Source organism: Lonchura striata, chromosome 12 (genome assembly GCF_046129695.1).
Source record: "Lonchura striata isolate bLonStr1 chromosome 12, bLonStr1.mat, whole genome shotgun sequence".
In the NCBI taxonomy this organism is placed as follows: domain Eukaryota; kingdom Metazoa; phylum Chordata; class Aves; order Passeriformes; family Estrildidae; genus Lonchura; species Lonchura striata.
In genome coordinates this window covers 20,788,481-20,805,185 of record NC_134614.1, presented here as the reverse complement: position 1 = coordinate 20,805,185, position 16,705 = coordinate 20,788,481, and the positions used below count along the sequence as shown (strand labels likewise).

The 16,705-nt window shown below is 47.3% G+C and overlaps 1 protein-coding gene across 1 annotated transcript; it reads right to left on the bottom strand.

Annotated features, from left to right (window-relative positions):
- Nucleotides 1–1,616: 1,616 nt before the first annotated feature.
- Nucleotides 1,617–3,903, bottom strand: GPR27 (G protein-coupled receptor 27). The gene has a single exon (XM_021538959.2). It carries the CDS (start codon nt 3,814–3,816, stop codon nt 2,674–2,676), a length of 1,143 nt encoding a protein of 380 aa, XP_021394634.1. The 5' UTR covers nt 3,817–3,903; the 3' UTR covers nt 1,617–2,673.
- Between the last annotated feature and the right edge of the window lie 12,802 nt (nt 3,904–16,705).

Genomic DNA, 16,705 nt, shown 5'->3' with positions numbered 1-16,705 from the left:
CTGGCTGCCACTGATGGGTGACAGCATAGCACCTGTTATCTTCACCAGATAAGAACCAACTCACCCATCTTGTGAGGGCATCACTGATCAGGGGATGCCTCTGCACAGAGGCTGGCATTCAATACAGCAGCACTGCTTGATAAGCCAAGCCTAAATAAAACCATCAGGTCACTCAAAGGTGAGTTTTCATCCCCCACATACACTACTGACTCTACAACTTGTGTTCATTTTTTTATAGAAGTGAAAAATCTGGTCCTTGCAGCTTTTAAGGAGGTTTTAAAATAACTATTTTCCCATCTCTGTGGTTTAAATAGAATCATAACCATACTACTTATAGCCTGGAAGAGAGGATGCCAAAATATCAGACATTTTTAATAGAGTAAAGAGAAAGAAAATATTGGCTTGGTTACCAGCAGGATTAGGAAAAAGATGGCAAGATCTGAGTTACAGATCACAGTCCTAGGCCCCTACTATGTAGGCAGCTTCTGAGAGAAATATGATATATGAGAGAAGTTCCGAAAGTTGGAACTCTGCAGAGAAGACCTAAAAGTAAATCAGGGGGATAAAGTATACTTGGACCACAATTCCCAGCAACAGCATCCATGCCTTGCCCCACAGCCTTTGTGAAACAACTCTATTCCATTACTCTGCAAGACTCACTAAGCTATCATCTTGTATTCCAGCCTGAAAATATAATTAGCACAGAAAACCAGCTGCTGCTGTGATCTGAAGTATGACAGCTTTCCTTCTGTACCCAGGTACATTTTCAAAATGCTTTAGAAGCTTTAGAAATGGTCATTAAATCTCTCTTTGTTTTAAAAGATACCCCATCCATGGTCATGTTTCTAAGCCCAGATCTGGCAGCATTGGTACTGCAACTGTACCAAAAAACCTCAAATTGTAACCTTCTCCTTATGCACTGCAGGAAATGCTGACTTTCTGGTGTCCAAATCCCAGCTGGGGGTGGAAAACAAGACTTGAACCAAACCAGGAGCCCCACCTCATTTCATTCCCTGCCTCAATGTGAAGCTGCCACCTTTGACTTCCTCTGACCTGCCATGTCCCTTTTGTGCTCCCTTCATAATAGTCACAGGACAGCTATTTCTCAGTTGATGTCTACCAGTTTTGGACTATTCTCTGCAGAACTGCTCAGCAGATGCATATTTCTTAATGTAAACTGAGCTTGTATCCTTGCCTCTTTGTGTGAGACTTCCTCCAGCACATTTGTTAAATATTACATGATCCATCAGAGAGGGGAAGCACCTCAGGGACAGCTTCCTCTGAGATAGCTAAGAACTTGGGCCAGGATCCTGCCATCAGATTACTGGTTAAAATACTTTCAGAGACGTTTTTGCAGAACAGAGCAGGTTAAAATGCCATGCTTAATAAATGTAAGCTTCCCGTTAAGAACATAGTTTATAAACGAGTATGGTACTGACCAAGCCACAGCGTTTAAAAACTGCCTTGCCAACTAAAATTAGCCATCCACAATTACACACACTTTTCTATCATGAACAGAGGAGCAATTAGCTACAACATAAATTTGGTTTCAGCAGACACAAAGAATTGTGCTATTTAAACCTGTTGCCCATCATGAATTTAAGTCTTCTTAAAAATAGCTTTAGTCACTTTTATTGGTATAAACACCTAAATTGAGATCTAACAGCAAATAAGGATTGTGCTTGTCCATAATAACCTTAGCTGTGAAATCTACTCAGACACAAGACATACAACCTTCCACATACACAAGTTATTTGTCAGCAAAGCAGAATGCTGCCATTCTGAAACAATTACATACAGTAAAGGTTTTCAATATTTTATTAAAGAAAACAGTCAAAATGTACAAGTATTACCCAGGTTTGTAGATAACTTCCTATAAAGGCAGTAAAATATGAATTTCAATCTAGGTTTTAAAAACTGCTATAGTTGCTTGTTTTTAAAGTTGGTATTTTAAAATCACGTTTCACAAATAGTTCTGAAATATTACCAAATTAATAGTGCAACAAGAAAATTTGAAATTAGTTCTACACTGTTTGCATGTCAAGCAAAAGTTATAACTAACGGCTTCAAATACTCAAACCATTTGAGAATGAATGAACCCAACAGCTCCCACCAAAACTGACTTCTGACCACATTAGGAACGTCCTCTTCATGTTCTTCACTTAAAATCAAATAATAATAAAACAACACCTCTTGAGGTCATCAAAAATAACTTTAGTATAAAATTGTCTTGGCCCTTATCAAATATTACATGAGTAAAATTGTTAAGCCTTTATCAAAACAGACAGGAATAGGGAAACAAAAAAATGTCATGGCCTTAATCCGTATCTGTTGGAATCATGTTTAGAAACGTTAGAAGCAAGACCAGAAACTCGGAGCCCTGTTTTGTTTTTAAAAACCACACAATCACAAAGAAAAAAACAGCTTCTTACTGCCTAAGGTTTGGGGGTGTTCAGCTCAAGTACCTGTTCCCATAGACAGCAACCTGTTATGTTCTGAAGAGAGCATACGCAAAATATAGAAAAATAAATAAAAGAGCTTCTTACAGCCTAAGGTTTGGGTGCTGGGTGGTGGCTTAGTATGTCCCCCACAGGTCACACTCTCTTGAGCTCATATGCAGAAACATGGAAATGGATATCCATCTTTCTTTTTTTTAGAAAGAGAAAAGCCCCCCTACATCCCAAAGCTCTTGAGATCGCAAAGGATGGTGCCCTGGGTGCTCTGGATGCTTTGGCAGCATGGGAAGTGGGCTCGGAGACACACCCTGAGCTCCTTGTTGAAGATGAAGCAGAGGATCGGGTTGACCCCTGCCTGGGCAAACGTCATCCAGACGGAGGTGGTCAGGTACACCTGGGGGATGGAGCTGGCCTTAATGAAGACCCGCAGGTAGCAGGCCACGATGTAGGGGGACCAGAGCAGCAGGAAGAGCAAGGTGATCATGTAGAACATCTTGCAGAGCCTTTTCTCCATCTTAAACTCCTCCAGCACCAGCAGCCTCTTGATCTGGCTGTGGGTGGCCTGCCTTATGCCCACGAGGGTGGGCGGCGTGGGCCCCCTGCCAAAGCCAGCCGTCCAGTTCGCAGCCGCTTGGCCGGTGGCTCCCGGCCCGTGGAAGGTCCAGTTCTGGCTGATGGCCGGCACCAGCTGGGCCGGCTTCATCTTGCGGTGGCCGTGGATGAAGAAGAGCAGCTTGATGTAGACCAGGTGGGTGGCGGCGATGACGGCCGCCAGCATGAGCATGAAGCCCAGCGTGTCGTTGGCCTTGACGTAGCGGTGCTCGAAGATGCACTGTTCCTCCTCCCGGATGAACTTGTAGGTGCCCACGTCGAAGACGGGGGGAAAGGCCATGGCCATGGAGAGGGTCCACACCATGCACACCACAGCCAGGCAGGTCCAGCCCGTCATGCGCTTGGCGTAGAAGCGGTGGTGGGCGATGGCCATGTAGCGTGTGACCCCCACGCAGAAGAGCAGGAAGGCGGCGTGGAAGCAGAAGAGCACGGCCAGGAAGGCCAGCACCTTGCAGCTGAGGGGCCCGTGGGGCCAGGCGGCCCCGCTGCGCACCGACAGCATGACGAAGGGGAAGCAGGCGAGCGAGCGGAGCCCGTCGGCCAGGCAGAGGTCCAGCAGCAGGTAGTAGGGCGCGCGGTGCAGGTGCCGGTCCTTGAGGATGAGCCAGGCGAAGAGCACGTTCCCGGCCAGGCTGACGCACAGGATCAGCCCCAGCGTGGCGAGCTTCAGCCCGGAGGCGCTCAGCAGGCCGCCGGCGCTGGGCAGGTGCGGGCTGCTGCTGCTCCCCAGCTCGCTGCTGTTCGCCATCGGGTCCTTCCTCCTCCTCCTCTCCTCCTCCTCCTCCGCGCGGGCAGGGCCGGGGCTCAGCGCCGCGGCAGCGCGCCGGGGCCGAGGGCCGCGCCGCCCGGCGCCCCCATGCCCGCAGCCGCCGCGCCGCCCCGGCCGCCCCGGCGAGGCGGGGCGCTGCCGCCGCGCTCCCCGCGGGCCATGCGGCTCCCGCGCCCGCGCTAGCTCCGCGCCCGCCGCCGCCGCCGCCCCGGGGGCATCGGGGATGCGCTTGGCTGGGGGGGCGCGGAGCGCAGCGGAGCCTCCCCTTACCGCCGGCAGCTGCTCCTCCGCGCCGGGAGAGGGGCCGGGCGAGCCTGCGCACAGCGGCGGCGGCGGCTCTGCCCAGCGCCCGCCGAGGACAATGGGGTAAATCCCCCTCCCTCTCTCCCTCCTTTCTCCCTTCCCTCCTCCTGCTGCTCCTCCGTCCCTCCGCCCACTCCTCCGCCCCCCGCGCAGCCCGGCCCCTGCGGAGCGCGGGGCTGAGCCAGGCGCGCAGCGGCGCGGAGCGGCGCGGAGGTCCCGCTGCCGCAGCGGGGATGGGAGCGGGGCTGGGCTGGGCTGGGCTGGGCTGGGCGGAGCCGCCCGCAGCCGGACCCCAGCCCTTGCCCTTCTCCCGCCGGGGCACAGTGCCGGGATGGAGCTCGGGGGCAGCCGCGGGTGCGGTGGGGTGCGGTGAGGTGTCCGGCTCCGGCGGCCGTGGCGAGGATCCCCTGCATCCCCTTCCGGAGGAGCAGAGGAGCTCGATGCCGCTCACAGCTGATGGAGACAGTGTATCTGGGTGTAAGACAGGTGTGCATGTATGCATAATCCCATATACACGCATACCGGTACCTACGGAATGTGCGTTGGTTCAGTATAGCCACACATCAGTGCTACACCCGTGTCACTGTCGCCAGTGTGCTTCTGCTAGATTTGGCCATGCTAAATGGCCTTTTAACTTCCTGCTGGCAAGCAAGGCGAGTCCAGCAGCACCTGTTGCAGTGCAGCATCCGGCTGTGCTGAGCCTCACTTGGCAGGGGGCTTTGGAGGGGAAGAGGGCTTGCCACAAGCTTACAGGACAAATGTTTCCGTGTGAACATCAAGGAAAAGGTGCTTCTGCAACTAGGAGCCTGACATTTGGGTTCCTAGTGGAATCTCTCATTTGGGGTCTGACTAGGGTTCCAAGAGGATCAAATAGGATGCTCTCCATGTTTCCGTGTTGTTCAGGGGCTTACCAACTCCCAGGCTTAGTTACACAGGACCCACGGAGGGCTGGGCAGGTTATGTGAGCTGGATAAACCACATTTGACCCAACTAGCACAGAGCATCTCCTAATGCACCTGTGCTGTTGCTGCAGGTATATAATGGGCAGTTTAATGTAGGCCAGCAAGACACAGATCCTTGTCCTCTCTCTCCCACTTTGCCATCCTCGTGTATGTAGGGCAAGGCCTCTCTGCGTGCCTTGTAAGGCACGCACCAACGCACGGCCCTGGGCTCACTGGAGATGCTAATGCAATTATCGTACTATTACTGAGTTTCCTTCATGGCCTCTTGTGAAGGACATGTCTGAAATCCTTTTTGAGCATTCTATTAAAAGTCATCAGTAAATTCCACATTATTCCAGGAACTGTAGCAAGTAAATCTGCATAAGCCCCAAAATCGAAAGTTGGTGGAGCATCTTTCAAGCAGATCTTTCTGGCTGGTCTCATAAAGTCTTTCTGCATTTAGCAGGGACCAGGCTCTGACCCTGATCGTGCCACCAGACAACTAGAGCAGCTCTGCTGAACTCCTGGCATTTTAACAGTGGTGAACCAAAGCCAGACTTTGGCCCAAAGATGTGCCAAAGGCAATCTGTATCACACAGGACTTAATTTGCCCCTGGATCTGGTTTATGTCCGTTATTTATTGCAGTGTTAGGAGACCAAAGAAATCCTGAGAGGGGGGGAAAAAAATAGGTGATAGATAACTGAAGCTGCTTTTTGCTTCCTACCAGTGCATCTGAGCTGTTTTCAGTTGTTAGGTTTCTCATTTGCACCGAAGTTTTACTGTGACAGAGAATTGCCCACGGGTTGTTCAGTGCTTTGTGCAATTTTCCAGGCGTTTCTCGCATTCGTGCAGTGACTCGAGTGCCGGGTTCGCGGTGTCCTCTCGGCAGCTCTGGCACCTCTGTCAGGAGAGGATGCTCCTGAGCGGATGCTCCTGACAGAGGTGCCAGAGCTGCCGAGAGGACGCCGCGAACCCGGCGCAGCTCAGGAACGGGCTCTGCCACGGCAGGCTGCCAGCAGCCGGTGTGCTTTGCCAAACGTGAGTACGAGGATCGATCGTCCTCGGGGCCATGTGGCTTTTCAGAGGAGCTGAGGAGCCCTTCTGGCCCGCGTTAGCTCTGTGATCTCAGCCACCAAGTGAACAAAAGGGAATAACACACCTGCTTCCCTCCTCCGCTCCTGCGGGAAGGGTTTCTCCTCTCCCTGAACGCTCGCCAGCGCAGCTGAGCTGGCTCGGGAGCTGCCGTAATTCTCTGCTATCTTGCCAGGCCAGCAGCAAATTGCTAGCTCATCTTTCTTCCACCTGTAGCGAGAAGAGCCGGCAGGGAATGGTGTTTCATCCATTTTCCCAGGGTTGCTTCCCTGATGAGGCTGTTACACAGTGCTATAGGAGGTGTGAGCCTAGAATTTGGCTGACTGAGAGATGTGACACTAAAGGGACAGCCAGAAGGAATGAAGAAAATAAAGGGCAGGCGGGGGGTTGACAATCTTTATATGAGCAGGCTCCTGGCATCCCAAAGGGGCTGGCCTGGCATTAGACCCACCAGGATATCTCTGCCTGTTAGTTACACCCTGCCAGGAGAAGAGCCCTCCCTGCCCCAACTGGGTCACCCCATACAGGCAAGCCAACACCAATTCAGGCTGCTTCATGTCTTGTTGCATCAGACCCATCAACTTCAAACAAGTTCCTTGTCCAGACTCAGTCTCAGCTTGGACATTAGTGCCAGACTTTCAGCATTTGACTAAAAAATAGAAATAGGGCATTTTGTCACCCCTTTGCTGTTGCAGAGGTGCTCAAGGAGCTCTTCCCAGCTGCAGGGACTGCAGTGCCTGTGGAAGTGTCAGGCACTGAGAGTCCAAAGGAGCAGCAGGGACTGCCCCTGTATCCACATGGCAAAGCCTTTATCTTCAGTGCTGCTTGGCTCTGCCAGGTGTCCAGCCCCCAGCCAAGCAGGGGCACCTCTGTGCATGGCTGTACCCCTGGGCACTGAAACACAGAGCTCCTTCCTCCAGTGCCCTGGTGGGGGCTGGAAACACTGTCTATTGATTTGGGCATAGCCAGACAAAAGCCAAACCCATCTCAGCAGTCCTGGGGAGCAGGTAATTCCCAGGGATTGTAATGAGAGTGTTAAGCTATTTTCCTTTCTCCCTTCAATTACTTTCACAAAACGAGTTTAATGAAGAGCTATTCTCTGCTTACAAAATGGTGCTGCACAAACTAGATGGATTCCTCTGACCTTTCAGTGTGCTTTACTTGAATTGACTGCCTCTTCATGTTCTCCTCTCACTGCCTTGAATGGGAAAGACAGCTGAAATAGGGACTCTTACAGCAAACACTGTGGCATATTGCCTTCTTTCTATCAGTCACTGGTGTGCTTCCTGAAGCCTTGTCTATTTATTATTAGTGGTTTTATTTGTGTTCCTGTGGCTGGGAGCTCTGCATAACATTTCTAGAAAGAGAAGTGTCCTGTACCCCTGTAACAGTGTAGTAGAAATCAGTGTTGTCCCTGGTGTGATGTAAAGGAAGAAGTGGGAAATGTCTGGACATGCCTGAAGGACAATCCCTGAGCTCCACCATGGCTGACACGCCACAGGGAAGCAGGACAGGTGAGAGCAGTCAGCCAAAGCAATTTTGCTGTCACAGATAATTCAGGCAAGGAAAAGTTTTCAGGCTTTGCAATCAGGGATATGGAAAGGTCAGTCTGGAGCAAAAAGGGATAACACAGGTTTGAGTTGGATTTGGCAGAAAAAGATTAAAGGTCCTCCTTCCCAGCTTCCTGTAATTCCCAGAAAGTTCTCTGGATGACACTCATTATTTGTGTTATCTTTGCACTTAGTGGAGTGAGTCAGGGACCAGGGTGCTACACAAGCAAAACAAAAAGCTGTTCTTTTTTCAAGGAAACTTAAAATCCAACAGTGCAATGAGAGAGAGGGCTGATACAAGCCCTAGAGAAGGAGGAGAATGAACAAACCACAAGGTTGCAGCCTAGGGAATGGCATTGGCATAAGGGTGGCTATCAGTCATCCCTGGAAGGGGAGGAGGGAGTGTCAGGAGCTAATGAGGCTGGTTTGTGGGTGTTTGCAAGGCTCATGATAATACTTTGTGGCAATGACAGAAGATGACACATTAAGGTAATGTTTGGGCACTGGGTAATGTGAAAACAGCGTGAGAAGATTAAAATCTGCAACATTTACAGTACTACCCAAAATAACTGCTCTGCACAGGAGCCATGCTTGCCCTCTGTAACCAGGGCACAAGAATGGTACTTGCCAGTGAAATGAAGACATTTAATGCTGGAAAACTTCCCCCCTGCCTCTTGCTTACAGAGGATCCAGATGTCAGCTTGGGGATGGGGCACTGGGCACTGCCATCAGGCTGGGAAGGGCATGGGCCAGCAGAGCCCAGATCTGTGCTCAGCAAAATACTCATGAAGGATTTTTGGATGTGGTTTCGTTCCCATAATTATTAGCACAGTCGTGCAAAATGTACAGATGACACCAGAGTGGATGGGACTATTAATGTCACTGTTGAATCCTGATTTCCTGGATGGCAGTGGAGGATGTGCAGGCGAGCAGTCACCGAGCTGCATCTGTGACAGAGGGGTATCTGACAGCTAGGGATCACATTTTTCAAGGGCTTATTCCTGGCTGTTTAATACTTCATCTGCTCTCTTGGGGAGGGAGGAGGGAAGAACGGAGGAGTATATTTGGCACAGCAGGGAAATGGACTCGGGTCTTTTCCATCCCTTAGTGCTGTGCTGTTGCAGGGGGAGAGAAAGCCTCCTTCCACAGCAGTACTAATCCTCCTCCACAGCAAGATGAACGTTTTGAACTTGAACAACTCCTCTCATTTTTCCCCCATGTGATTGTGAGTCAGGCTGAGTTTCTCTATTCTTCTCCATAATTGAGTAGGAGATTATTTTGACTGGAAATAACCAGACACAGGTATCATGGCTGTGAAAGCCTCCATGCATGCCACTTGCTAAAAGTTCTGTAGCCTTCTGCGAAGTGACCTGGTCTTTAAAGGCTTTGCTCAATGGAGAGGGAAGAAAAGCAGAGGGGAAGAATAGCTCCTTCCTGCTCACTTCTATCACTGTCTCTGCTAAACTGAACCTGCTGAATTGTTGGTGACACACTGTTCTTCAGAAGCAGCTCCTTTGTGGCAGACCTCCTCTGTGATACGGGGGAATAGCTGCTGTGAGACAGGAAATATCCCTGACACGATGGCTTTCTACAGGAGCTCATAGCTGCTATCCAGTCCCGTGGACATGCCGAGATAGTTATGAAAAGCCATTCCTTTAAAATCTCCCCAGGCACAGATTTTCCCGTCCTTCTCTTCCTGTATCCATGAGATGCAGGCCAGCTGCTTGGGTTGCATTCCCACCCCTCTGTCCCAGAGGCAGTGAGTGATGGAGGAGTGCAGAGTGAGTGAGAAGCAGATGCAATGTGAGGCTGTGGCAGGGCACGTGGCAGGGGATGCTGCCAGATGCCAGTTCTGGCTCTTGGTGGGTACCAGGGAGGTGGGTGCAGCCTCATGGCAGGGCTGAGTTTTAGCTACACACACTCCTACCAGCAAAGCCAGACACTAAGGAGCATTTCACGAGATCAGGCTTTCTCCAGTGTATCCATAAGTGGGATTGCTTCAGGCTGTTGAACCAGCCTGCTGCAGACTAGCCAAGCCCAGAAGTTTTATCTTTGCTGTAGCAAACTCAAGCCACTGCTGGTCTGCTTGTGCATCCAATGTCTCAGCTGCTTGCTTAAGAGCTAATGAGCTTTTGGGGATACATGGGTGCTATAAACTCCTTAGGCCAGACATAAGCAGCTTATTGTCTTTAGGAGCACTGCCAGCCCTTGGCTCTGCTGCTGAAGTGCTTCTCAGGCCCAAGTTCTTCATTAGCAGCAAGGGCTGTGAAGTCCTGAAATAAATGTGTTCCTGCTTCCATGTGTACATGTGCAGCCATCTGCACAGGGTGAGGTAAAACCAGGCAGTGGGACAAGCAGGCAACAAACACCAGGCTTTACACACTGTTGTCACATCTCCCCGTGTGTGACATCAACCCTCACAAAGCACATTCCCTGCACTGAGGCTGGGCTGGCTCATCTGTAAAGGATGAATCCACCACCCTCATCACAGTAAAATTCACCATGGACAGTGTGGGCAGCTTCAGAACAAAAGGTGGCTACGTTGGTCATGAGCCAAATTATTTCCATTGCTATCCTCTCTTTGCTTTTGAATAGACCTACTCTGAATGTCTGTCTAGAAAATTCACTGGGTAAAAAAAATAATTGAGGTAATACACAACTGAATGTTCACTTGCAAAACCGCTATGAAGGCGAGTTTTTATTTTCTTCATATGAATTCAGCCCTTGCTGTTCTCCACTCATTGTGTGCAGTGTCTACCATCAAAAGCAATCCCATTGCAACTGGCCAACGGCTGAGCTTGCTACTCCTACAAAATGCCAGCGAAAGCCTTCAAATCTGCTTGACTTGCCAAAGCATCTCCATCCTTATTGTGTATTTTACTTTTTTCCTCCCCTTTTACCCAGGTATAAAGTAGCCAAACAGCTCTCTTTCAAGGCATAACTAGGAGCAGAATTTGGTATGCAACTCTCAAATTTTTATTCAGTTTCTCTCATTGGAGCAGTTTTGGAATTAATCTAGTCATCAGGCAGAGTTATTTCAGGTGCTGGAAGTACCTTCTGATACTATCTTTTAATTTGAGTAGATAAAATCTGGACTCTGATTTCTTTGCTGCTCCATTGTCCTTATTTGTTACCTTTCCTGTTGGTTTACACTGTGCACAGCTTAGATGGAGTCAGAACTGCTCCCTTATTTTGGCACTCTGTGCAAATGGATATCCTCTCCTCGCCTATGGCCCCTTGCCCCCACAGCTGGTGGAAATGAAAGGATGAGCAAAGTAAAACCTTTGGTGTGACTAAAACTGTGAGATTCAGCTGTACCAGAGAGTCCATGAACACTGCTTGAATGCTAAATTCAGAGTTAAATGGGTGTTGTCTGCTGAGATAACACCCTTGCTGGGGTGTTGGAGTGCAGTGATGATCCGGCAGCGTTCCCATGACACCGCGAGGGCAGCTCAGAGCTCATCTCAAAGTTCTCCTGGAATTCAAATCCAGCATCACCAGATTCATGCTCACAGGCTGAAAGTCACTTAACTGACCCTTTTGTGTTTAAATCACTTCTTCAACAAAGGCGTTCTCTTGTCATTTTGCTTTGAACCGGAGGAATAGCACATTAAAAAGGTTTTGCAGTTTTAAAGTGTCGGTGGGTCTCAACCAACTTTTTTGGCTCAATAAAGCATGAAAAATATTTTTTCACCAGACTATCCTATCAACTGAACTTTTAAGGCAGAATGATGAAAAGAAAAATATTCTTTTAATAGTGCTTTCTCTCTGGTAAAAGGTGTTGCTAACTTGTTGAAGCAGAGCTTGGAATAACAGATGAAAACTGTCAGAAAAGCTGTGATGTACTTTGGATCTGAGTGAAAATTGTGACCAAAATCTGAGTCTGCCTAAACCCTAAGTTATATGCCAAAATGCCCAGAATTCCTTGGATCGTCATGCAAGTTGATAAGGGTAAGAGCTTATTTCTTTGGGATTGGGTTAATTCTTAGGCATTCCTTTTGTGCAAAGGGCTCTTCTTTGGAAGAGCTGGGTCCTTTTCATTTTTTAGTTATTTGGCCTTTTGCCTTTGCATTTTATCTAACAAAGTTCACTTCAGTGATGCAGGACTGATGAGAAAAAAACCTCTCAGAGCTATGTTAAACCTGAAATCTTCATACCTGAGAGAAGCAGGGCCTGGGCTTTTGGGAAGATCCATCAGGATTCCACATTTTTTGAGACCTTGAAGAAGTTTTTTGAGGTTAAAAAAAACCAAAGCTTAGGGGGGAAAAAAGGACACTGGTAATATGCATAGCACAAAAGCCTTGTAGAAAGCCTCTGGGTGCCACTGGCATGCCAATTGATTTACCTTTGCAATAAGGGCATGATGACTGGGAGGATCACGGAGAGCTGCATGAATTCTATCCGTGCAGTGTGTGAGCTCAGCCTGGAAACAAACCTCATCTGCCAAGTTCTGTAGGGCCATTTCCAGCTTTCCTCCTCGAAGGAGAGGCTCTGCTACCAATGAATAAAGTGGGATTTTTGACACTGATTTCAAAGGAAGCTAAATTGAGCTCCATGAAAAGGGAGCGCTAGCACGCAATGCTGCTCTTAGTTTTTTCTTATTAATGTGACTAATTAAATGTTTGTATTTTTTAAGCACTAACAGTTTTTTTGATGGTCGTTTAGAGACTTTGAGAAAGTCAATAATTTTGATGAAATAGGACTGTAGACTCCAGAACAAAGTCCACATGGAATCTGTGATGTTGCTAGGATACAGCTATTAGTATTTTCAGTGGCTGGGTTATTTTTTGGTGTGTTTTTTTTTTGGTTTTTTTTTTTTTTTTTAATAGAGTTGGCCTAACCTCTCTTACAAACAGTAGAACACATGACGGCCTGATCCTATTTACGTGATGCTCCCTCAATGTACTTTGATGAAGCCAAACTTGACCCTTTAATTTCAGCCACTTTTATGTGTGAAGAAGAAACACAAAGAGCAGTTTTGACCCAAATCTTGTTGGTTTTTTAAACGGATGTGCAGGATTTTCTCCCTGTGGGTGTTCCATTGCTGAAGTCAGTCTCCCTCTAGTGGTTTCTTTCCAGAGGGGAAAAGAAACCACTGTGCTCTGCTGGCTTGGACAGGTACCAAAAGCTCTGGCGTGATGCAGAAAGTGGAATGACCCTGCATAGGTCAGTGAGCTTGTATAAAAATACTGTCTTGTAAGTTTTATCTGTTAGAATGTACTTATTTTTTTTACAATATCCATAGTAGTGGGGGGTTTCCATCCCAGACTCACTCTGCAGTCCAGGCTAACATGGTTTGTGCAGTGTGTAGGAATCTTGCACATTGTTTCCTTCAGCTGTACACTGGGGAGCCTGTAAAAAAAAAAGATCAGTATTTAAGCTCATGTTCCACATCAAAGCCGGTGCCAGATGTGGTGTCAATAACATTATGACACGGAATATCATTGAGGATAGTGCTATTTTGGAATCCTCATGTTTGGGGAAGAAATATCTAAGTGAAACACTACAGATATTTTACTGGAAAATCAGGAAAAGCCAGATGTTTGGAGTTTGTTTCCAGCATATAACTTTGAGACCTGTCAGGTTTCTTGCATTTATGCTCCTGACCTCTCCTTTGATGGGCATCTCTTTAGCACCTCAGAGAGCCCCAGTGCTTTCCAAGTGTGGGGAATAGGGAAGGACAAAAGCAGAAGCCCAGGATCCAAAGCTAAGTAGGAAATTCCATTATCTTTATACCTGTTGCATGGATTGGATGCTGGGTTAAGCCAGTTCAGCTCCCCAAGGATGACTAGGTAAAGAAATAGAGATCTAATCTAAAGCATGGTGAAGTCAATCTATGCTCTTATTTAACTGTAAAGGGTTTTGGATGAGGCTCAGCCTTCCTTCACAAGTGGTGGTAACCAGAGAGAGCTGTGATTCTGGAATGCATCAAGGATCTTGAAAAGACTGGTGTCTTTCCAACTTGTACACTACCTTGAGGTGGGTACTGCCTTCTTTGTGCTTATATCTGGCAGAATTCCATCCTGTGATTTGCTTTTAATATACCAATAGAGCAATTGGACCCATTTTTTCCTTTATTAACTGTAATTAGAAAGCCTGGAGAAATCTAGGATCACCTGCCCCAGAAGTTAGGAAGCTCCTGTTCCATTTTCACAGCAGGTCATGAGATGCCATCTCCTTCCCATGAAGCATGTTCAGTCATGTAACAACTTTAAGGGTAAGGTTTTACTTTTGTTTACCTTTTTGTTCACCTTTTTGTTCATGCTCAGCTTCTGTTGGGCAATCAGGAATCTTGGTCCCTTGGGAGATGTTAAACCACCTTCCTTTGGATGCTACTCCATAAATTCTGCACAGAGGTTTCCAGGAGAGTGATTTTGGAGCCAATTCTGTATTTCATTTTTGTTTTCACTCCTCAGGATAAAGTTTCTACCCAGTGTCCTGGCCAAAGCTGACTTGATTTTAGTTCATAACTGGAGCAAGAACTATTCAATTTATTTTTGAGTATATTTTTAAAAAAAAGGCAGCATTTACTCTCCTAGGATGTGGATGAAGTTCCTGTACTTTTTACTTCTAGCTTCACAGCTAAAAAATCAGAGGTACAAATTTAGTCCTTTCTGAGATTTGCTCTGCCATCAGTCACCAGGACTATATTAATAGGATTAATGTGTTTACAAGGACACTTATGAGATGCCCACCATCACATGAACTGGCTTTACTTTTATATAATTTTATCGATTCTTAGTTTTTCACAACACATCTGTAGGAACTTTTTTAGTAAGGGAGGAAAGGATCTGGTTGAACTGCATTTCTTTTTGGACTAGTAAATGGTCTAGTCCATTTACTAGTGGACTTTTTAGAAACTGAGGAAAGGTTGCTCTGCTTTTTCGACTTGGGCAGGTTTGTGTATTTGAAGGAAGACTTCTCTGGGAGCTTGCAGGGACCAGCTGCTTGAGGAGCCTCCTCTGTGGAGCAGGTACTGTGTGGAAAACCTTCTGTCCCAGGCAGGACAGGGCACAAGCCTGTCAGAAAACCAGGGGCAGTGAGCCAGGTTGTTTTTAAGAAAACAAAGTTATGCAATATCATTTAGTTCTGACATGTTCCCAATATGCAGCAAATGAAGAACTCACTAAATACAGTATATCTCTGGCCATATCATTTGACTAAAACTTGTTTCCATGACAACCTCTGCTTAACAGCTTGGCTGATATGAAATCATTCCTAGATGAGGGAGCTTTTGCCAAAAGCATTGGGATTCAACACTTTAATATTATGTTTAAGGGTTTAAAAAACATTTATTTAAGCCTCTGGAAGCAAATATCAACTAAAATCCCTTCATCCTCACCTCTGCTTCGCCTTTCAGATGATCAGTTTATCTTCCTGGGAACCTCTCAGGAGCAGCTCCTGTGTTACTTAATATGCTTCTGAAGTCCCAGGCACTGTTTCAAGAGCAAGTGATCGTGACACCAGCATTTGGTAGAGAAATTACATTTCATGGCTGTTGGCTCAGGCTGGGAGGCAGCAGCAGCAGCAGCTGGGCACAGCAGCCAAGGCTTGTGCTCCAGCCATCCTTCAAGTCCAGGAAGGTTTGTGTTCCAGCCAGCTCTGCCCCAGCGTGAAAAAGAGGATCTTCAGCTGGAGAGAGGTCTAGCTAAGCTTGCACACCATTCATTTTTCAGTCAGCAGCACTGAACAGACCCAGGTGATCTCTTAGATGTTTTTTGAGGTGCGGTACCTGTCGCCTCAGACAGCTGTGGAACACTTCCAGGGTGGAAATGCACTGTGACTGCTCATATGGTGCTTGTTCCCTTCCTCCCTTCCAGGTGCTACACTATTAGAATATAGCTAAAATAAGCCTAATGCTTGCCTAATATTTCTTATGTATGCAGGCATTGCAGTTGCCACAGTGATGGTGCACAACTGTCAGCAGGGGAAAGGAAGGTCCTGATGGCTTTAAGAGGCATTCTGCCTCCTCAAAACACCATTGTATTGTAGCACAGGGATTTCCTGCCCCAGCTGGGAGCAGGGACTACAGCAAAATCTACTGGGACAGGCAAATAATGTTTCAAGCACATGTAATGTAACCATTGCTGTCAAGATTTTGGGATCAACAAGGATTATAAGGGTAGGGATTTAAATCTTAAATAAAACCATGGAAAGAGGTATGAAGTATTCATTGTTTCTCCTGGCTATAATGTGCCTTCTTCAGCTCTAATTTGCCCCCATGGGACAGGTAGGGCCTTTGTGTGGCAAAAATGTTCAGGTGCCTGAAACTGGGGGCTAGGAGCACATAATAGGTGGCAGGGCAGTATTCCCACTCCATTTTTTGGGGATGTTTTTCTCCCCAGTTGTTGCCTGGGAAAATTTCAGCTGTTAGCCATTGGAAATGAGCTAATCAACCAGCTCTCTCCGGCTCTCAGACTCCTGCTCTCTGCCCCACAGTCCTGCTTTGTAAGGCCTTAGCAGAAAATTAGCAGCTTACCTGGAGAGCCCTGCAAGGGAAAGGAAGATGTGGCTGGGAGGAGGTGTGAAAAGACAAAAGAGAGACAAAAGCCTCTTCTGTGAGCTTGGTGATGATGATAGTGAGCTTTAAGCAACTCATCTCTGCACCATAACACAGTTTGCTTCTGGTAAAGCTGCTTGAGAAGGTACAAGAGCACAGGAGGCATCACCAGGGTTTCCTTAAAAAGAAACCTTCCAAATATGTAGCAAACACTAATAAAATAATTTTTTAATTCAAGTCCTATAAATACCTCTCTGAAAGCAGTAATAACTTCCTGGGATTTTTTAATCTCTGAAATGATTTCACTCAAGGTGTGCTGGCAGCATGAGGTAGCTGAGCAGAATCAGGATGCTGTGCTCGTGATCATTTTTCCTTCTGAGATTCATCTCAGGAGACTCTTATTTTCCTCTATGTCACGACTTCGTAGAAGTCTCTGTAGGCAAAGGATGCATTAATTTGATGCATCCTGTGATTGCCCTTC